This window comes from Cryptomeria japonica, chromosome 4, assembly GCF_030272615.1.
Source record: "Cryptomeria japonica chromosome 4, Sugi_1.0, whole genome shotgun sequence".
Classification (NCBI taxonomy): Eukaryota; Viridiplantae; Streptophyta; class Pinopsida; order Cupressales; family Cupressaceae; genus Cryptomeria; species Cryptomeria japonica.
In genome coordinates this window covers 226,429,965-226,453,372 of record NC_081408.1, presented here as the reverse complement: position 1 = coordinate 226,453,372, position 23,408 = coordinate 226,429,965, and the positions used below count along the sequence as shown (strand labels likewise).

Sequence of the window (23,408 nt, the reverse complement as noted above, 5' to 3'; positions counted from 1 at the left end):
GCTTCAATCCGAAATGCCTTTTCAAAAGATGAAACAATCTTTGAATGAAGAAGACAATCCCTTAAATAAGCAATAAATCGAACTCTCAAAACCGTAGCCACGTTTTCCAAACTCGGATTTGGAGACTAAACAGCAAAAACGTGACACAAAATGCAAGTATAATGGTACAAGAACCGGTCAAATTTTCCTTTAACCTCAACCCCTAAATGAAGGAAGCATAAACGACTTTGAAGAGAAAGGATTTGTGGCATTTTGTGGAAGAAAATCGTGGAGTTTATAAAACACGTGTTTGTTGTCAAATACCATGAAACCAGCATTCATGATCTCCAAATGGCATGAAGAGAGTCTAAAAATGCATGAAAGTAGCAATGGATTAAAAACGCCTTCTTCCTCCTAGAAAATCTCCATAAAAATTGGTGAAAAATTTCAACAAAATCGCCTGAGAAGCTGGTCGGGTTTTTGGAAGAATGCAACAAGTTTTATTTTTGCATGTAAAAATGAAAATTGGGTTTCTCTTTTCATTTTACAAGTTTAAAAATGTCACTTTTCTTTCCACAAGGCAAAATCGGGTTTTAAAAACCCTTTAGCAAGTTCAAAATACCTTTATTTTCATTCTAGGAGCAAATCGGGTTTCTAAAACTCAATTGCAAGTTTAAAATGATTATTTTCAATCTAGGCAAAATCGGGTTTTTGAGAGAGAAATACAAGTTATAAAAACTTTAAGGTGAAAATAAAATCCCCTCAACAAGTTTTAATAACTTAATACATGTAATAGGGGAATAAAATCCCTATTACAAGTAAAAAGAATAAAATAGGAACTTTATAAAAGAATTACAAGTGACTTTTAAAATTTGCAATTTAAAATTAACTTGTAACTTATCCAAAAAATCTCTATTATGACTTAAAAAGCCAAAATGCATCAAGGGGGAAATAAAAAGTAAATTACAAATTCTTTTTCAATAAAGTGCACTTGTAATTAGCTAAAAATTTCCCTACAAAGACTAAAACAAAGGAAAACATTAAAACTTGCAATTTAAGGAAAACTTCCCACCTGCAGTCAGGGAGAAAAAACCCAAAATTGAAGGAAAGACATAGCAAACGAACCCAGAATGCGATGAAATTTGAAAAGTGGTTCGAGGATGGACTGAGGATTAAGCTAGCCCATGGGCGAAGCAAAATTCTGCCTCAGGAAGCGTGCCATAAAGTAAAATTTTCATTTTTTAACAAAAAAATTATGTAATGTTCCATCATTTTTGAAAATAAAAATGAGGACAACACAAAGTTCTATGTCTTGATATTTTCTGGAAATTATTTAATTATATTATAAAAAAATTGGTGTCTCCAAGTGCCCCTATCTCCTATTTTTGAAAATTAGCGATACCAATCTCCAAGTACCCCCGTCTCCTGGTAACCTTGTTAAATATTTTATATTTATGTCCCCAAGTAGGATGCATAGGGAAACAAAAAGGAGGGACTTAAGTTGTTTTAAATGTAAGGGACTTTTTGAGGGAAAAAGAAATAATTTGAAATTTAAATTGCTCTAATTGCCTCCAACTCTATATAAAGGGGTTTTGGCTCTCATTTTCATTATAAAAGTTTGCACACTTAACATAATGCTGCTAGAATGGACAAGGAAGTTTTTCTAAGGTTGATTGAGGAAAAAAAAACCTCGTCAAAGCACTAGTTTCGGTGGTGAAAGATCCTCCCTAGCCGGTTTGGGTGTGTTTCTACCTCAGGAAACACCGCTGTTTTCAGAGTTGCAGTTCAGGGTTTCAAAAAAAATGATTATCTTTATGGTTTTTTGATTGTCGTTGTTTGGATTTATTTCTTAATGATTTTATTGAGTTTGGTGGTGATTTTAATGATGATTGCAGAGCTATTTCAATTTTTGGCTGTTCATACAAGGGAATTCAATAGGATGCCCTAGTTGGACTGTATGTCCCATTTGGCTCAGTATAGTGGTGAAAAGATTTAAAAATTCTTCGAAATTTGTTTGCAAGGATTCCTTGCGGTGACTGCGTTTAGAGAGTTGTGGAGGTCATTTGCAGGTTTAGTGAATTTCTTATACCAGCCATACCATTATAGGCTGTTTGGAAACTTGGCGTGAGCTTGTATTGAGTTTGGTGTGGGTTGTTCAATGTTTTTCTCTCTGAGGGAGTCACCTAGCCTTTTATGGCCCATTGCAGATATCAAAGTCTTGTTTTTGTCATTTCTTGAAAGGTACTAATTATTTGGTGTTGTCGGCCCTGTTTCCTCCTTAGCACGAGCACTTGCCAGGTTAGCCTGAGACCTGTTTGCTGGCTTTAAACTCATTATATCCATCATTCGAGGAAAAGCATCAGTGCTGGGTTATATGTAATGAGTTGGAAGTAATGTGGAAGTTCCCTTGCATGTAGAGAGATGGTTTATCAGGCTTCATTGCTGTGTGGGGTGTAATGTCTCCTACCGGTACAATGCCTTCTTTAGATAGATCAAGGCTAGTTACACCTTGTCTTTAATTGAATGATTCTCTATTCCATATTTTCAAAGGGCTCATGGTGTGGTTCGTATCTCATTTTAAAAGAGTTTGGAAGGACTTTATTTTGTTGCAAGGGAGACCATTCTGACATGCATCAGATCTGGTCTGCCACAAATATGCTGAACACTTATACATAGCAGCAGTACTCAAGCTCAAAGAATCTGGTGAGTTGATAGAAGTTTATTTGTTTTTCTGAATTTATTTATTAATATAGTTGTTTCTAATTACTTTGTTGTGAGAATGAATGTTTACTTATATATTTATTATTGATCAATTACAGTTGCACACTGTTATTGATAAAACATTTAAAATATCACTATTTTATTAATATCTCATATTTATTTATAATATTTTCAAATATAATATTAACTTATTTTATTTAAATATTTCAAGAATATTAATTAATATTTAATAAATAAATAAATATTTAATGATTTCAAGTAATCATTTGTTGATAATTATTATATTAATTAATAATAATTACTTCATTTAGGTTATATATAATGATCAAGGAAGGGACATGACATGGGGATTGAAAATAGTTTATTGCAGACCTGTCAGCGCTCTCCAATTGCTATTACAGACCTGTTCCAGTCCATTCTTTGGCAATCTAATGCTGTTTGAAGGCTTCTGAGTCAATTCCCCACTGTTCTGAGTTATCTGGAGATTTTAATGCACGATTGGTAGCTAATACGAATGGTTGTACCTGCTGTTTGGGACTGAACAGTCCAAAAATCAGACCTGTGAATGCTCAGATCCGTTTACCAGCCCTGTAGCAGTTGATCATTTAGCATTATATCAGCACTGGGTTTGTTTGGATGCTCTTTACACTTTTTGCAATAGCTGGGAAGGCAATTTAAGTTCTGCAATGGCAAGATTGAAGATTGCCAAGGCTGCCATACCCTACAATTAGCCATAGCAGACCTGCAAGTAACAGTTTGACTCCATTTTGAGGTATTCACTGTTTGTGTATTCATATCTTGTCACCTTTCATACATTCAATTAATTGTTGAATGCATATTCAACAAAATATTGAAATAGCAGGCATTCTGTAAACTGATTTCATGTATCAGACTGTATGACAGCAGATGAATTGATACATGATTTCTATATCAGATTTAATTATTGTGTATTGAATAAATGAACAAACCTCAGACTGTATACACTGTAAGCTGATTTCATGTATCAGACTGTAATACAGAAAAAAATACTAACACTAATGAATTCAAGAAAGGTCCTTCAGTGCAATGCACAAAGGTGAAATTGTATCATTTTACATGATCCTTACCAAGGGGTTTCCTCATGATTCGTACTGAACCAGCATATTGTTACAATGATCCAATTACTTGGTTCAAAACTAATAAAAACTCTGTTCCTAGGATTTAACCAATCATATTTATATAGCTGGAGGTATGAAAACCACTGACTATTAAACTCTACATGGATTGTGAAAGACATGTAATGGTCTTGGTTAAGCAACATGACAAAATTCTAATTTGAAATATGAATGTTTATGTTTGTATTTCACACTATTTACATGTTCCCCCATTCATAAAGATCAGAGAAGAAAGGAAGAAGTGCCCCTAACTTGAACTCATAATCACTAAATAAATATACAGCATGCATGCATGATGTATGACCTCAAATAATTTAATGATAGAATCCAGCATTATGCATCTTTCAAATGTCAATACATCAAACTTCAAAGAACATGTAGCAGAACAAATTGATTGCTTTCACAAATATCAGAAATGTGATGAAAAAGATTAGAATGTCAATAGTCTAGAAAAAATTTACCAAGATCCTCTATGTTTGGGATTGTAGCAGAAACAGCAACAAATCTAATATTTGCAAGAGGACATGAACTCATTCCTGGATCATGTGCAAGCATTTTTATTCTACTTGTGATTGCTTCCAAAGCTGCTCCTCGAGATTCACTAAGGAGATGGACTTCATCAATAAGTATAAGTGCAATATCCCCAAAAAAAGTTAAACCACCATTCTTTATAGAACGCCTGGTAACCGAATCAAACTTCTGTGACCATATCACTAGTAAACATCAGGATTAAGATATGCATAGATATTTCTAAGTTTAAATTGATACCAATTTATAATACCTTCAACTTGATATAATCTTTTGACTCTAAAACAGCTTATGAAAAATAATGAATAACAAAATGTGAACCTTATAATTGTACTGCAAATCTGTTACCTCTGGAGTAGTCAAAATGATATCTGTTTCTTGCATATCCCGTGCAGTATAAGCTTCACTATCTCCTGTAAGCTCCATGCACTTTACACCCAATGATTGTCCAAACCTCTGTTTCCAGTACCGAAGTTTCTCCTGCACTAAAGCCTTTGATGGTGCAACATATATCTGCCAAAAGCTCCAATGTAATTGTGGAAATGCTTAGCATTTTCATTATGAAACCCAAAATTTTGAAAAGGATCTGAGTGAAGAGAAAGGCTATTATGCTAATTACAAAAAGCAGGTGTTTAAGACTAATGGCAGATAATCAGATGAAGCTTTTCAAATGTTTAAAGAATCAAATTTTCATGGCTGGAAGCCTGGAATATTGAAATAATTGAAACAGTTAATGCATTTAAACCTCAAGAAAGCTTTGATAAACTCTAGTAAACTACTAATATTAACTTCAGGAATAACTTCTCAAAAACAACAAATTAGCTACAAGTAATCTTGCTCAATGTAAAAAGTGAAACAAGTGATTCAGATTTTGAAAGATCAGATTGCATTGATCATTGCATGCATCATTATCCGGGTTGGAATAAATATCGCAGGCTTTTAAAATGCTACAACTAGATTTAAATATGGCTTTAGACTAATTCTACAATTTTGCTACAATTGCAATTTTTTGTTTAATTTTAACAAATCATATATTAGAACATTGATCCCTGTTAAACCCTGATTAATAATCTGTTGGCTCATTCCAAAACAGCTAAATTTTTAAATAAAACAATGGTAACAATTTGTGTAAAACCTTAGCATAAGTTAAAATTAACAAGATAAATGACATTTTAATCATATATTATAGCAATCATTGTCCAGAAACCTGTAATATACACCTATTATGTATAAATGTAAACATCGAGAGAACAGCATGTCTTTCTTATTGCACATGAACAATAACTAGGAAACATTGAACTCACAGTCTTGAGAGCTCCCGGAATGAAGCTTAACTTTCCATCTGGAGTGATTGATCTTGATAGAAGCCTTAAAATGCAAAGCTCAAATAGTACAGTTTTACCACTCCCTGTGGGTGCTGATATAACCATGTTTATATCCGAAAGAAATGTCCCTGAAAAGCACTCACTCTGCAGAGAATTGAAGTATCTTCATACCCAGGTACCATGTGAGAAAATTAGCAAAGCACATAGTAAATATCAATTGTAAATAGACTGCATAGGAGGTACAAGGAGATTTATATCAAAACTAGAGCAGTAAAATGCAAAAGAAGTTACCTTCTCCTCATATGTGCACAAAACACAATATAATGACAATTGCTAAACCAAACTTACCAATCACAACCAAAATATTAAACTTCCCAATAAAACAAAACGAATGGGATTGAATTATACATTCCAATAAACCAAGTCCTTACGAATTCTTCAAAAGTTATTTTAAAGTTGTTATTTTCTGTGATTTTAATCCAACCATCAGTTCTAGCAAACATTATTTCCATTAAAATTTTAATTTTAGTGAGAAACTTATCAAGCAAAACTTTGTGGATCCCAATACAGAAATTAGAATCTCAAGTAGCTGTTCATCAGAGAACAGCATATAGGTTGAGTTTAATGATCTCGAATCTCCAATGGCTAACAACCTTGACAATGTGAGCCATGATTACCAATACTCTATGATTTTACGGTCACTCCCTTCCAATGTAGAGAAGTTCCAAAAATTGCATATGATTTGCAAGAGCCCATGTTTATATTTTTTAGTAGATATATTTAAATGTTCATATTTATTGAATTTCAACTTGTTTAAGTTTACTTTAAATAATTTATGCATGTACCCTTTTTGTAATAATCTATCTTATGGACCAAAATGTCTATTTCCTCTGTCTGCCCTGGTCTAATTTTGTGTGTTTTCTTCCTTTACCGCGCCGTCGCCCCCCCCCCCCCCCCCCCCCGTGTCTATCTAAGGTCCCCAAGATATCTAAGTTGGAGGTGTAGACATCTAAAAATGGTCAACGCTTGTGGAGTCATACTTTAACATTTGCGCATTGCCTTATTTTAGGGTTCTTGCGTCGCATTAACATTTCTTCTATGTTGCGCATTTGGTCTTTATCATTTGCAAGCATCGAGTCCTCCTTTTGCATTCCTCATTTTTATCGCTTTCAAATTAGGTCTTGTCGATAACAATCTTCAGTCATGATTTTGATCGATCTTATCCTGTCGCATCATGGTGCGTGCTCATTTATCATCATTTTGGACATCGTCAATCCTAATCGATGATAGAATTAGGGTTTTGTCCTCTTGTCAATCTTATCATTTTGCGATCGATTCGTCATCGATCCTTGTCCTTTTCAATCATGTCAATTTGGATCGATTAGTCATTGTTCCTCGTCAATTGGCGCCTATCAATTTGATCTCCTTGTCAATCTTGGTCAATTTGTCATTGATTTTTGTCAACCAATCTCAATCATTTATCAACATTGGTCCTTTGCCAATCAAAATCATGATCGAACCTACATTAATTTCTTGTTGTCTTGACCTAATTCCTTGTCCTCTTATTTCTAGGGTTTTATGATTTGTTCATTTAATCCTTTTCTTCTTCTTTGTGGGTTAAATAAATCTATTTATTTAGTCCTAGGTCTCTTTCATGAATTAATTAATGGATGAAAACCTATTAATTAATTCACCTAATTTCTATTTCATCTTTTTCCTCAATTTTCTAATTTGCTAATTTCTCCTAATTCCTAATTTCTATTTCTCCTATTTTCTTTAATTTTTCTAATATTTCCCCTAATTTCATTCCCTCATTTTTTCCTATGTTTATGCTTCCACTTGCCATAATTTGTCATAATTTGTCATGCATTTTGCATAGCAACTTGCCATAATTTGTCATAATTTGTCATGCATTTTGCATAGCAACTTGTCATAATTTGTCATAATTTGTCATACTCCTTGCATAGCAAATTGTCATTTGTCATAATTTTGCCATTCTTGATTTGAATTTCCTTTCAAATCTCTTCATGCTAATCTTGTCCTCTCTCCAATTTGTCTATAAATTGGATGATTTTCTTCAATGAAAGGGGGAATCAATCACATTTTCAATCAATCAACCACGCTTCTAGTATCCTTATGCTGCAATTTTCATCTTGTCATCTTGCTTGCTTTCATACTTTGCTCTTGCACTTGTAGGTGAGATCCACAAACAAGATAATTTGAAGGAGAAAGAAGAACAATGGAGCCACATGAAGGAGATATCTGTGTCGGTTTGCTTCAATTTCATTCAATTTGAATATCTTGTCTTTATGTCTTCATTGATTGGGTTAGAATTGCTTTCATAGCAGCTTTAGGTTTTGTGGTTGTCCTAATTGCTATTGTTTTGATAATTTCCAATTTCCTGATCTACAAGAGGCATGTCCAATCTTCTAGGTGTTAGCCAATCGTTATTGGAGGTCCTCCTCCTCACATGCCTTTCTGCCCAAATCCAACTTTCTTAAGTCCCTTCGGTGCTGAACTTTCAAACTTGTCCTTCTTCTTGTGTCTTTCATTTGTCCTCTGCCAGGTGTTGAAGATTCCCTTCCCTAGGTACCTTTCTCATGTCATCCCCAACTCCTAACTCCCAACTTGATGTTTTTGCTAAGTTACTTTATTGAAGTCAGACTTGTGACCTTACTACCTCTACCTAGGCACATGTCTCTTGTCATACTCGACTTTATGGATCCCAATATAGAAATTTGAATCTGAAGTAGCTATTCATCAAAGAATTGCCTGTACATTGAGTTTTATGATCTCAAATATCTAAGGGTAACAACCTTGACATGTGAGCCATGACTACAATACTCAATGATTTTATGGTCACTCCCTTTGAATGTAGAGAAGTCCCAAGAACTACGTATACTTTGTAAGAGCTCATGTTTATATTTTCCGTAGATGTGTTTGAATGTTCACATTTATTAAAAATTTAACTTCTTTAAATTTATTTAAGTTAAGTTTGTAATGTCTCCTTTTTGTAAAAATTTATGTTATCGATAAAAATGCCTATTTCCTATTTTTTGTGTCTTCCATAGTCAAATTTTGTGTGTTTTTCTTTTCCTTCCCCCCTCGTGTCCATCTAAGGTCCTTGAGGTCTCTATGATGGGGGCAAGTCCAATCTTTTAAATGTTTGTCATTCGTCAAAGTTTTAATGCTCCTCATCCTCGCATGCCTTTTTGGCCAAGTCCGACTTTTCTAAGTCCCGTCAGTGTTGAACTTTCAAACTTGTCCTTCTTGTCTTTGATTTCATTCATCCCCTCCCAGAGTGTTGAAGTTGCCCTTCCCTAGGTACTCTTCTAATGTCATCCCCAACTCCAGGCTCCCAAAATTCGTCGATAATTCCATACAACTCATCAAAGTCAATTTTTTGCTCATTCTTTTACCTGAGTACTTATGTGTCTCTAAGCTTCAATGCCAAATAACTTCCTACATATATCTTATCAAAGTTGGTGGTGCAACTTACCTTGAACATGGTACCAAAAATGACTCATCCTTGATCCCCAACACTTTCTATTATCCTATCACCTTGGCAATATTTGTTTGGGATTTCCCTCATCTAAATACCTTAATGGTATGAGCTCCTTGTCATCCTCGACTTCGAAGTCCAAAACTCCTATCATTTTTCACTATTCACCATGCCTACCTCTAGGCATCTCTAAGAGCAGTATTAATTCTCATTTTTATGTCATAACTTCAAAAAAAGATTTGCCTTCAGCTAAGAAACTTTATATAATCTTTAGGGCATGAATTTCCATGTAGCTTCAATTGTAAAGACAAAGAAAAAGGCCTCATTGCCTTGATTTGGTGGTTAGAGTTTTGAAACCCATAAGACCTCACATCATTATATTGCAAATTATTGTCATTAATGTCAAAGGGCAGAGTCAAAAGGAGGAGGCAAGTTAAATATATTAATTTGCATAATTATCTTTACATGGGCTGATCCATGATTGGAAGGAATTAAATCAAAATAGAATAAAAGCATGCTGGCTGACCTTCAGTTTTTGGTGCCCCTCGTTGCCATTCCATTTTCAAATAATAATCATTTTTACATGTGGGTTGACCCCCTAGAGATTGGTGCCCACTTTCGGAAATAAATAAAACAAAAAAATAATGCTGCACAGGCTGACCTGTTTTGAGGGGTTTCAACCCTTGGTTGAAAAGCTGTTTGAAGGGGTACAAATAAGAGTTTATTTGGAGATCTTATTATCAAGTTTCTCATTGAATATCATTCTGATTTTTAAGGAAGGTTTGAGCAGATATAAGGAGAATGTGTGAAGATTTTATGAGCTATTTATTTCAGACTTCATGAGTAGAAAAATTCACAAATTGTGAGCAGATCTTTGAAGATTAGTTTCAGAAATTACAAGCAGATTCATTTCAGATCCTATGAGCAAAATTTGTTGAAGGGTATGAGCAGATCTTAAAAGTTAATTATTGCAGACTTGAAGGTGAATTTTTGCAGTCATTGAGGGCAATTTATTGCAAACCTACAAGCCAAATTTGTTGAAGAATAGGAGCATATCCTAAGATCTTATTCAAGAAGGAGATCAAACACTTACCACCTAATACTTGTGGAGGTTGGTGCCTTTTCTTCAAAGAAATCAAAGTCTCTTACTAGATTGGTGTCTCCTGTGGGTTGGTGACCATGAAAATTGTAAGAAGATATATATACAAGCAATATTTTGTTGTGGTTTTCTCCTGTAAGGGTTTCCACATAAATCATGTGTGCATCTTGTGTTCTCCATTGCTAGTTCTTACTTGTGTGGATACATTTGATTATTGCTCTATGATTGCTAAAGTTTTAAAAAAATGAAAATTATTGTATATTGATCCCCCCCTTCTCAATGTAAGTGTGTGTTTTCTTCAATCGATATTAGATCGGGTTTCTTGTCTAAAGCCTAGCCGCTTGAAGGGAGATCTTATTGAACACACATGGTTGGGCAAGAATCATATGGTTTCTCATCAAAATGGGCACCTCTATTTGATGGGGCAAATTACACCTTCTTGAGCATAAGGATGGAAATACATTCAAATACCCTAAGGTATGACATTTGGCAATTTGTCAAAAGAGGCTATACACCACCTGCTACTTATTGTGACATTTTCAAACATCGCCCCATTGCAAATGGGGACCCCCACTTTTTTCTACTTTCTTGGTTGGTTTTTGAGACTTTTAGCTATTAGCCTTTCATTTGGGAAGAAGTGTGGTATCTCAGGTTGCTAAGATGTAATCAAGACGAGTCTTTCTCTTTAGGATGAACTCAAGCACAACACTTTCTTTGCCCTCCAAGTTGTCGACCTGCCTCTCCCAGCATTACTAGTGTGTGCCCAAGCCCAATCACTTCCCATCCATCCCCCCTTTTCATTCAACCTCCTAGCCACTTAACTATTCTCTATTCACCCTACCTTCGTCTCACCCCACTTCATATCAATCATCCACTTCCTTCCACCTATCACTCCCTACCTAGCCTAACCTCATCCCATTTTCCTTACCCCTTTATTTTCCTTAACTACCTTCCTTTCTATTCTATACTAACCCATCCTCCTAACACCCTTCATAACCCTCCTTGCTACCCTTTCACAACCCCTATTCTATCCTATCTCACACCTCTCACCTACCACCTTACCCCCCTTATTCCCCTATCCTACCCATCCTATACTCCCTCACTATCATTTAAACCCCAACCCCATATCAACCTACCCCCTATCCTCACTAACCTTTTCCCTTGGCCTATCCCTTATACTTCCCAATCTCCCATCACTTACCTTACATCCTACACCCTTACCTTTCCTTACTCCTTATAACCCTGTAGCCCCTATACTCCTATCCCTTATACCTCCCAATCTCCCATCACCCACCTTACATCCTACACCGTCAGCCTTTCCTTACTCCTTAATAACTCCCATTGCAGCACAACTTATACCTCCCGTATCCTTTCCTTCATACCCCCGTGGCTCTTTCCTACCACACCCCTTACTTCTTCTTACCACAACACCCTTTTCACCTTCCTACCTGTTGACGTGTATTTTGTACACTATCAAACACAGAATAAAATACCCAAGGGTACCTTATCCTCTCTTGAATAAAGCCTCTGATTGCTGAAGATGTCGCGAAAAAGGATCAATCAGGATGACTCCAAGGTTCTTCGATGTAGGGTCTCTACGTGTGGATAAGCACCAGTGGTCGTTGTGAATGCTGTTTCATCAAGGGGCCTTACGTTTCCGAATTGCAGGAACAGAATTTTCCTAAAACTAACAAGTTCTCAAAAAGATCAAAAGGTGGAGTTTGCAAGAGATGGATTCTAATCTAATCCTAAGGATGACTCAATGTAGGCTAGACTTAGTAAGATTCTACCAATTTCAGTATTGCCAAGGAATAACAACTCTACTGAAATTGATGCGATCTTCTACGGTGACTAATGATTTCTTCAATTCATCAAGAATCATAGACACTACCATGAAGGTACATATCAATAGTTCAATAATGATTGAAAGTTTAAGCAATCCAAATATCTCCAGTTGACCACACAAGGCGTCCTTACAATCAGTAAGAAGCTAGTGGTTTGGAACGTGAATCTCACCAAAGATCAAGCCCAACACTTAGTCCTTCAAACTTAAATACTACTTCGACTGAGAATGATTCAAGAAAGTAAACAACCATGAAGATAGCCACAAGAATTGCAATAAAACACCATAACTTCAATATTTTATTGATCTCAAAGCCAAAATAGACAACAATTGCTTGAAATTCTCTCTTCAATGCTCAATCTTGTTACAAAATAACTTTCTGACTATCCAAAAGCTCTAATCTTCTAACTTCTAACTATCTGACTATATCAAAATGAAAAGGAGTGAGGGTATATATAGCATCCTCAATTACAATGAACGGCCCAGATCAAAAGAAGATCAATGGCTGAGATTTTGACACCTAAACCCTAATTAGGGTTTGTTACAAAAAGTCCCCTTTTTATTGAACAATATTAAATGCATAGCCAAATATTTAATTGGCACAAAAATCTAGGAAACATAGACCAATGATAATTAAGGTGCCACATCATCTACAACAACCTCTCTTCTAGAACCTTATTCCCTTTCCAATGCTCTTTCTTAGCATATGCAATGAATCTAGACACAATTCCTTCAATCTCAGCAAACAGGTGATGGCTTTCCAATGTAAGGGACCTCTCGAAACTTCTTCACACTGAAGTTTCCCAAGTTGGTATCTCCAATGTTGCTCCACTTTGACACGATCTTGGTCTCCAATTCTTCATTCCTCTGATCTTCCTTCATGAGAGCTGGACGACTAGTGGATGTTCCTACCTTTGGGGTCGCCATCTTGACACCTACACAACATTTCATAATGAGCAATATATTTTACAACGTAGAAATATAGAGTAGAAAGGAAGATTTAAGCTTTTAATTAGGAAACTTCATGATAAATCTTTGAGTTATCATTTCCTAATTAACTATGCAATTTCAAAAAAACTTCAAGTTCAAAATTCAAAATTTCAACATTGGGACAAGGATGATCACGCCATACCTCCACTTGAGAATTAATTCTAAGAAATGATGCAAAAATAGGAGAATTTGCTAGGCGAAAGATAGATCGAAGTCCTCCCTTTAGCAAAATGTACTTCCTCTAGTCTTCACAAGCATCAATTCCACCACCTCTAGCCTCCAACAAAATTCGCTCCAACTAGACCAGTTTTCGCACTTCTTTCTTGCTCTTCCAAATCGCACTTGAAGTAATGAATGAATGATTGATTAAAATTGCTCAAAACACCCCTACTATATAGGCGCTTACCACTTCATTTTCCATAGGCCGACTTGGTAAAATAGAACCCAAAATAAACAAAAATTAATAAAAGAAGAAGGCCGACTTGACAAAATATTAAAATGATACCTCAAGCGCTCTATCTTTTAATTTTAATTTTCAAATGCCTCAATTAATAAAAAAAATCGATTTTCTAAGGCCCAAATTAATTATTAAATACCCATGCACCTTTATTAAATGCCAATTTAATTAAAAATTTTAAAATATTTCTAAGTTTTTAGCGAACTTGGCATCTAATGCGATTTGGAGGATATTAACGCCCAAGCATGGTAAAAAATAACGAATGTCAATAACCTCGCTCTGGTCCCTTGGAGAGGGACAGGAGCGCTCTTGCATTTTAAACCTTGTATTCCTTGCTTTCACGTTCAAAACCTCATCCTTGGCGTCCAAAATGGCATTGTTATTTGGAACTTTGAGTTTAATTCACTTGATCTTTAGAAGGAGTGTGCCTTAGGACATTTTCGCCCTGGTCCCTTGGTGAGGGACAGGAGCGATTTTCTACTTTTGTCCTTGATCTTTATCTTTTAAATTGCCAATTCATGTTGTGGGGGTAAGCAATGATCCCCATTGTTCATTCTATGCATGCTTAACTCATTTCCTCAAGGCAAAATAGGCTCTCCCAAGATTTTCGCCCTGGTCCTCTAGTGAAGGACAGGAGCGATTTTTGCATTTGAGCCTAGGATTTGTCAATTTTTGGAAGCAATTCCTTGTTCACCATTTTTTAAAAAGGCATTTCTCATCTTGCACCACCTTGCCTTGACGTGATTTTGGAGGGAAATTGTTGATTTTATAAAAATCGCCCTAGTCCTTTGGTGAAGGACAGGAGCGTTCTTTAATTCATTGTACAAACTCTTGATCACATCAACCTCCAATTACCTTCAAAGCATAAAACATCATTCCCCACTCCTTCTTGAGTCTTGGAAACAAAAAATAGCATTTCAAAATGTTAGGCAAATAGGCATATGTGGGGATTTCGCCCTGGTCCCTTGGTGAGGGACAGGAGCGCTTTAGCCAATTGTCATCGAAATTTGTGGCCCTTGCAACTCCATTCCACCCTGAAGCACTTTAAGTATCATTCCAAACTTTTACCTTGGCCTGGATTCGTCCCAATTTGGAGAAAAGAGATAGTCTTTTAGGTTTTTCGCCCTGGTCCCATGGAGAGGGACAGGAGCGATTTTGCAATTATGAGATTACCTGTGCTTTGCTAGCCTTCGAAATTACCTTCAATGGACCAACCACGCCCTCTTTCATTCATTTCAAACACGAAACTTGCCTTACCTTTGCAAGAAATTTGCCTTTTTAGAAAATCGCTCTGGTCCCTTGGAGAGGGACAGGAGCGATTATTGTCTTTTGGGTTGATTCCCTCCTTTGTGGTCCACTCAAGTTATATTCAACGGACAAAACACGCCTCCCTTGACCTCTTCAAATCATAAAATCACTTTAATCTTGCAAGGATAATGCAAATTTTGAAATTCAAGCTCCGGTCCTTCAGTGAGGGACAGGAGCGAATTTTGCCCTCTAGGCCAAATCTTTTCACTTTTCATCTCGAAATTCCTTTGCTAGGGAAGATATCATCCTGTTACAAGCTATGAACAAGAGTTCAAGTCCGAGAAAGGTCTTAAAAGGTGTGTATAAAGAAAATCGCTCTGGTCCTTCAGGGAGGGACAAGGGCGAATTTATCTTTTTTAGACAAAAGCTCCATCATTTCATTGCCTTTAATTAAGCCTGGATGCTCTAACATGTGTAATTCATCTTTCACCATGCCCTTGACGTTTCAATTTGACCAATCAAGGCCAAGAATGACTCAAATAAGCCTTTTCGCCTTGGTCCTTCAGGGAGGGACAGGAGCGAATTTATCTTAATCCTTCAAATTTCATCATTTTCAAACCTTCAAAATCCTTAAAATTATCAAGTCACGTCCAATTATCTCCCCTGGAGACCCTGCACAAAACAATTTTAAAAAAGTCAGAGACAAATATGCACTAAATAACATTTTCGCCTTGGTCCCTGGGAGAGGGACAGGAGCGATTTCACCTTTCTAAGCTAAAATATCCACAATTTAGGTCTTCAATCATTTCACAAGGCATAATTAGGTCATCTTCAAAGACAAGAATCAGTTATCTTTGAAAAAGTGGCATGGTCCTTCAGGGAGGGACAGGAGCACTTTCTCTGTTTCAGGCATCACCTTGCCTCCAAAATTTGATCAAAATTTACCTAGGCAAAAATGTACAATTTTATCTTCAAAATGCTAACACTTAGACAAAAGTTGAATTTTCCCAAAAGAACCCTGACTAGACCTAACCTGAGACATATCCGACTTCGTGACAGACTCACCTTACTTCAAAAATCTCAATCTTCGGGAGGATGCGTAATAACTTTCAAAATTTGACTGGACTCGGCTTGAAAATATCCAAAAGAAACCCCTAAGGCTTAGCCCTAGCCCAGACAACTCACTCACTCAAAATCCTAGAAGCAGAGAGAAGAACAAGCAAAACAAAAAGCAAAAAGAGGGGGTCCCCATTTTAATGGGGCGATGTGTGAAATGGTCACAACACTACCTTAACTCCCCATTCTCCTCACTACCACGTAACATACTTGGGCCCCACCATAGACTTTAAACATGGGGAGTTAAAAAGTTTTTGTTGGGCCCCACCAAATTTTTAGCTTGGGAGTTTAAGATGTTTTTAAGGCATTTCAATTGCCTTTGATACCTTCCTCACCACCGTGGCATGCTGGCCACCACAAAGCATTATGGAGGAGAGGAAAAATGTTTCTAAGGCATTGATAATGCCACTTCAGCATAGAGTAGAGTAAGAGTCATTTTAATCAAAAAAATTTAAATGTGAAAAATTCAAAAATTGAAAAATCAAAAAAAAAATTGGCTAAGGCATGGAAAAGGATTGAGGCGTTCTAGCCAAGAACCCCATTCTTTGAATGAGACCTCCATCCTTTGAACATGAGCCCCATTCTTTGAACGAGACCCCCGTCCATTGAACATGAGCCTCGTCCTTTGAACATGAGCCCCGTCCTTTGAACGAGAACCCCATCCTTTCAACAAGAACTGTTAAGGAATTTAGATCAAAGATAGAGAATACAATAGTCTGGTAATATGTAGTGAGGATAGACTTTAATAAGATCACTGCAATGAATATGTTTTACATCCGATGTGTGTGTATATATATATATATATATATATATATATATATAACTCTAACTATTAATCTTCTATGATAATATCGACAGCTTGCTGGTTCGTGAAACTGCCACAGTTATTGGTTTCAGTTCACAGCAAGTGTCGATGCCTATAAATAAAAGAATAAAGAGTCATGTCCACATAGAGGAATGACTTCTACGTGGCTTAGCATGACTTCTACGTGGCTTATGCCACATAGAGTCATGACCCTTCATTCAATGTTGTTATATATTACTTGCTTCAATCTGAATGAAGCTATACCCTTAACACTCCCTCTTAGCAAAAGAGGATTGAATTTCATAATTAAGTTTTAAGGAACAACATTCTAGATATACACATTTATTTGACATGATCATTCACTTAGTAACACTTACTAGTGAAATACTTCATATCTCAGAGAGATATGGATTATCTGATATCCAGCACTCTGCGACAACAACTAATTGAAGTCTTATCAGATTACAGCCTTGATTCTAGTGACAATTGTAACATTGTCATTATCACAGGTGAAATAATTTTAGTATCATGATATCTGGCACATTCTGGGACAACAAATTAATGTAGTCAATCATGATATGATTGTTATCATAATTTCCAACATATTTCGAAACAATCATTTAATGATAACAATTCAATAACTCATCATAGCAAATTTAGTATCAAGATTTCTGGCACATTCCGGGACAGCAACTTAATGTAGTCAATCTTGATAACAGATCAGGCTATAGTGAAAGTCGTCACCTTACAATAGCGATCTTACACTTACATCACATGAAATATCGTCACCTTCCATGACATAACACATACATGCAATATTGCATTCAAGATATTCATGATTATATCAATTACATATGATTAAGATTAATATCAGAAATTTCCATTATAATTTAGTCATACCAAGTTTACCTCTAAAGTACTCCACTTTCAACTTTGCAAGAGGTTTGGTGAATATGTCGGCACTTTGCTCTTCAGTGCTGTTGTAGGTCAATTTGATGACATCTTTGTCTACTATATCTCTTATGTAATGGTATGGGATTTCTATATGCTTGGATCGATTATGAAAAACTGGATTTACAGAAAGTTTAATGCAGCTTTGATTATCACAGTGAATCACAGTGGGGTTTAGGGGCTTCCCAAATAGTCCAACTAGCAATTTCCTTAACCATACTGCCTCACGTGCTCCCATGGAGGCAGCCATATATTCGGCTTCAGTGGAAACTGTTTTCTGCTAAACCAGGATATCATAGCTGATCCAAGACTAAAGCAACACCCCGTTGTACTTTTACGATCAATGGAACTTCCAGCCCATTCGGAATCAGAATACCCTTGGAGTTGTATCTCAACATTTTTATACTTCAGGCCAAGTCGAATAGTGCCACGCAAGTATCTCAGAATATGCTTAGCAGCCATTAGGTGAATCTTCTTAGGTTCGCACATGAAATGACTTAACACATTGGTAGCGTAACAAATATCAAGGCGAGTGTTTACCAAGTATATAAGAGATCCAATAATTTGTCTATATTATGTAGGATCTGTAGATTTTGAATCTACTGCTTCACTTTTGAGCTTATGAAGATTTGTTTCCATTGGAATGGATAGAGACTTACAATCTATCATACCAAATCTGGTCAAGATATCTATTTTCCTTGATTTAGGAAAATATAATTCTCTTTTTGCCATACTTCTAGGCCCAGAAAATAGTGCAATAGACCTAGATCCTTCATATTGAATTCAGCCACAAGATCTTGTTTGCATTTTGCAATGAGGTGATCTTCTCCTATTATCAACAAGTTATCAACATAGAGAACAACTATTAACATGTCACCATCCGACATTTTGAAGTATATGTTAAAGTCTGCTTCATTTTTCGAATATTCTAGTTTGGAGAGATAACTATCTATCCTTCCGTGCCATGCCCTAGGAGCTTGCTTAAGGTCGTAGAGAGCGTTTTTTAGTCTACACACATAGAGATTTCTATCATGTGTAGCAAAGCCTTCAGGTTGTTCTATATATACTTCTTCCTCAATAACACCATTCAAAAATGCGGTCTTCACGTCCATTTGGTGTATCTTCCACCCTTTGGAAGTTGCAATGGCAATAATGGTTCTTACAGAAGTATATCGGGCAACTGGAGCAAATGTCTCTTCGTAATCAATTCCAGCCTTTTGAGAGAACCCCCTGGCAACGAATCTGGCTTTGTGTTTTTCAATACTACCATCTGGTGCATATTTGATTTTGAATAACCACTTTGATGAGACAACTGATTTGTCTTTTGGTCTAGGTACAATGTCCCAGACATCATTTTTTAAGATAGATTGGTATCCCTCAATCATTGCATCTTTCCAAGCTTGACATGTTAAAGCCTTTTCAACATTTGATGGTTCAGATTTTGTAAGTTCTGTCATGAGGGCAACATAGCATGATTGACTTCTTGTTTTCTTACTCTCTTTGAAGATTTCATCGGGTTCCACATTATTTTCTTCAATCATCTTTCTTGCCCATAGTGGTATTTTCTTGTTGTTAGGATTTTCGGCATTCTCGAAATTAGGTGATTTAAGTTCATGATTTTCTATGCTATTCTCACTCTGATTTTCAATTGTAGGATTTTCATCTGATTTTGCGGTTAGATCATCTTCTGCACTTAGAGATAGTTTATAAGCAGCATCTTCTTCAAATTTGACATCTCTATTGATTTCAATGGATCTTCGTCCTGGAATATAGACTCTGTATCCTTTAGTGGTTTCACTGTAGCCAACAAATATGCCTTTCTTCCCGAAGGGTTCTAGTTTGGTTCTCTTTTCTTTAGGAACGTGAATATACATGTAGCACCAAAGATTCTTAAATGGCTTAAATCTAGTTTATTTCCTGTAAAGGCTTCTTCAAGTGTTATATTCTCTAGGATTGAATGAAGGCATCTGTTTTGAATGTACACAGTTGTATTTGAGGCTTCAACCCAAAATGAGATATGTAGATTTTGATCATGCATCATAGCTTTAGCAGCTTCGATGATGGTTCTGTTTTTTCTTTCTGCAACTCCATTTTATTGAGGATTATAAGGTACAGTACACTCCCTCTTAATCCCAACAGAAATGAAGAATTCTTTAAAAATTTTAGAGATATATTCACCCCCATTATCTAATCTTAGAGTCTTTATTTTCTTCCCAGTTTGATTTTCCACTAGGGGCTTAAATTCTTTAAATTTCAATAACACTTCATTTGATTCTTTGAGTTTTATGAAATAGATCCAAGTTTTCCAAGAGCAATCATCAACAAATATCACGTAATACAAGAATCCCCCTAGTGATGGTAATGACATTGGACCACACAAATCAGTGTGGACAAGTTCTAGTACAACTTTTGATTTGTGTTCACTTGAGGGAAAGGACCATTTTGAGTTCTTCCCTAGAGCACATGCTTTACAAGTTCCAACATGATCAGATTTTAGATTGGGTAATCCTGTGGCAATTCTTCCTATAGAAGGTAGGGCATGTTGATACATGATAGCCTCGGTAAGATAAATGATTGAATGAGAGATAAATGAAGTCTCTCATTCAATCATCTATCTCATCGATAGACTATGATAAGACTTCAGTTATCATTCTTTTATTTGATGATTATTCTTCGATATGTTATGTTCGGTTTTTCTTATATCAATAATCATATAGATATTCACATATATACGATCTTGTTGTGATTGTATTCTACGATTTATATATATATAACCTTGCATGCAAATTCCAATCAAACTCGGGTTCTTAACCAATGCCTAACTACCGATTAATATCAGTTGCAAATCGTAAAGCACAGAATACCAATTGGTATCGCTTAAACGTGATTATGGTTGAAGAGGTACGATCAAGTAATATCTTGATTGGTCATGTTTAATAGACATGACCGGTCAAGGTATTGCTTGATCCTCCTTATTGGCATATATATATATATATCGATCGGTGATTGTGAGAAGAACATCGAAATTTATAAATGCTCCTTCTCCATCTGCAACATGATAGATAATAATCAGATTTATTATATTGTGAATTAACATATACTTGAAAAGAAAAATAACCTTGAATATAAGTTGCACCTTGAATTGAAAATTGATATACATTTACATGGTATCAAAGCCAGGTTAATTCGAACATGAGGCTATTCAATTTTGTGGAAAATTCAAGACAAGCATATATTAAACATCACATTTTTCAAATGGCTAGCACTATCAAATTCGAAGATAGACTCGGAGGAGGCAATGACTTCTCAACATGGAAGTTCAGAATTAAGATGATTCTAAGAGAAAATAAAGTTGAATCATTTGTAAAAACTGATACTACAGAACCTGAGACTGAACCTGGCAAAGCAACTAGGATAGAGGGAAATGAAAAGGCCATCAAAATCATAGTTGATGGGGTGAGGAATAATATTATGCCCATCATAAAGAAACATGAAACGGCCTACAACATGTTCAAAGCACTTGAAGATGCATTTGAGATATCCAATGCAAGTAGAACCTTGGCTTTAAAGAGAGAAATAAATCATATAGCTAGGATCAAAGGGGAGTCAGTCAATGCCTACTTCATGCGGATATCAGCCGTAAGGGATGAGCTAGCAACCCTTGGATATGAGATCCAAAGCAAAGAATTAACACTCATTGCTCTAGATGGGTTGCCTGGTATATGGGAAACATTCGTCCAAGGCATTGGTGCAAGGGATAAATTTCCAAAGTTTGAAAGGCTAAAGGCAGACCGTCTCCAAGAAGAATCAAGGTTAAATAAGAAAGGGATCAAACAAAAGAATATAGATGAAGATCTTCAAGTCCTAAATACAAACTCCAATAAGAAAAGCAAGCAGAAACAATTTAGGAAGAGGAAAGGTCGTCATGGCAAGAACAACTTCAAGAAGGATCTTTCACAGATGTGACAAATTCGGACACTACGTTGCCAAATTTCCGGAAAGAGCCAAACAACAAGCCACATTTGCCAAAGCAGGAAAATCTAAATGGGAAGATGACTCTGAGGAGTATGTACTCTACTCAGCACTTACAAACCAAGCATCAAACAAGGTTAAATCCTGGGTGATCGACAGTGGCTCATCCAGACACATTACAGGGTTTAGAGAAGTGCTAGACTCCATGATAGAGGAGAATGATGAGGAAGTGACTATCGGAGATGACTCCACACATCCAGTCAGAGGAGTTGGAACTTGCACCATCAAATTGAAGTCAGGCGTTTCATTGCAACTTAAAGGAGTACTATATGTCCCAGGCATCAAGAGAAATCTAGTCTCCATATCAGCACTAGAGGATAATGGGTAAAGAGTAACCTTCATGGACAACAGAGTGTTGGCTTGGCCAAAGAATTCATCTATCAAGAAAGCTAAAACCATTGGTCAAAGACAATGCTACTTGTATGAGTTGTGCACAGAGCCCAACATAGCCCTAATCCATGAAACTAGAGATGCTAATGAAGTTTGGCATAGAAGACTAGGTCACCTGAATTTTAGAGCTTTATCATCAATGGGAAACCTTGTCACGGGCCTACCTAAGTTAAAACAATATCATTCAGGGACATGCAAGGGATGTGCCCTAGGTAAAAATGCTAAGGGTGTTTTTCAAAATAGTACTAGGAAAACAAGCAAAGTTGTAGAGTTAGTTCATTCTGATGTATGTGGACCTATGTTCGTACCTTCTTTAGGGGGATTTTTGTATTATGTAATATTTGTTGATGACTACTCTAGGAAAACTTGGATCTACTTTCTGAAATGTAAAGAATCAGAAAAAATCCTTAATAGGTTTAAGGAGTTTAAATCACCAACAGAAAACTACTCAGGAAATAAAATTAAAACCTTAAGAACTGACAATGGGGGGGAATACACCTCAAATTTGTTTAAAGATTTTTGTAAAAATGTTGGGATTAAGAGAGAGCTTACTATACCTTATAATCCTCAACAAAATGGGGTAGCTGAGAGGAAAAATAAGACAATTGTAGAAGTTGTCAAAGCCATGATTCTTGATCAGAATCTAAATACCAATCTTTGGGCAAAAGCAACCAGCACTGTTGTATATATACAAAATAGATGTCCTCACTCCCATCTTGAAGATAAAACCCCTGAGGAAGTCTTTACTAAAACAAAGCCAGATATCAGCCACCTTAGAATATTTGGGTGTCCTGTCTATATTCATGTACCTAAGGAGAAAAGATTAAAATTAGAACCTTCTGGAAAAAGGGGAATACTTGTAGGATATAGTGAAACCTCCAAGGCCTACAGAATCTATATACCTGGTCAGAGGAATATTGAACTGAGTAGGGATGTAATCTTTAAAGAAGACTTGGCCTTCAAAAGAGCCCAAAGCTCAATAGAACCTGAAGTCTATGTCCCTACCCCTAGCATAGATGAAGACCCTGCTCCTGAGCTTCGGAGGGAGAGTCTTGAGGAAAATGAAATTGAAACTCAAAACCCACCTAGAGAAAATTTCAAGAAAAGACCACTATGGGCCACCAAAACTGTAGAAGAAGCTTAGAAGTATGCTGCCCCTTCAGGAACCTTCAGAGAAAGCAAAAGGCCTAACAAACTTACCAACTACGTTGCTCTCATGAATGATCTTTCAAAAGATAAACCTACTAATGTATCAGATGCACTTAAAC

At 36.2% G+C, this 23,408-nt stretch overlaps 1 protein-coding gene across 2 annotated transcripts in view; it reads right to left on the bottom strand.

The window, feature by feature from the left end:
• LOC131027243 (DExH-box ATP-dependent RNA helicase DExH17) overlaps positions 1–23,408 on the bottom strand; it is a 290,481-nt gene that overhangs the window by 229,605 nt on the left and 37,468 nt on the right. Inside the window, exons 3-5 of one of the 2 annotated variants that reach the window (XM_057957261.2) lie at positions 5,687–5,870; positions 4,731–4,895; positions 4,316–4,553 (exon numbers count right to left, since the gene is read on the bottom strand). In XM_057957261.2, coding sequence (XP_057813244.2) covers positions 4,316–4,553; positions 4,731–4,895; positions 5,687–5,870 — 587 coding nt within the window. The remainder of the gene's footprint in view (positions 1–4,315; positions 4,554–4,730; positions 4,896–5,686; positions 5,871–23,408) is intronic. The other variant, XM_057957262.2, reaches the window with a different exon arrangement.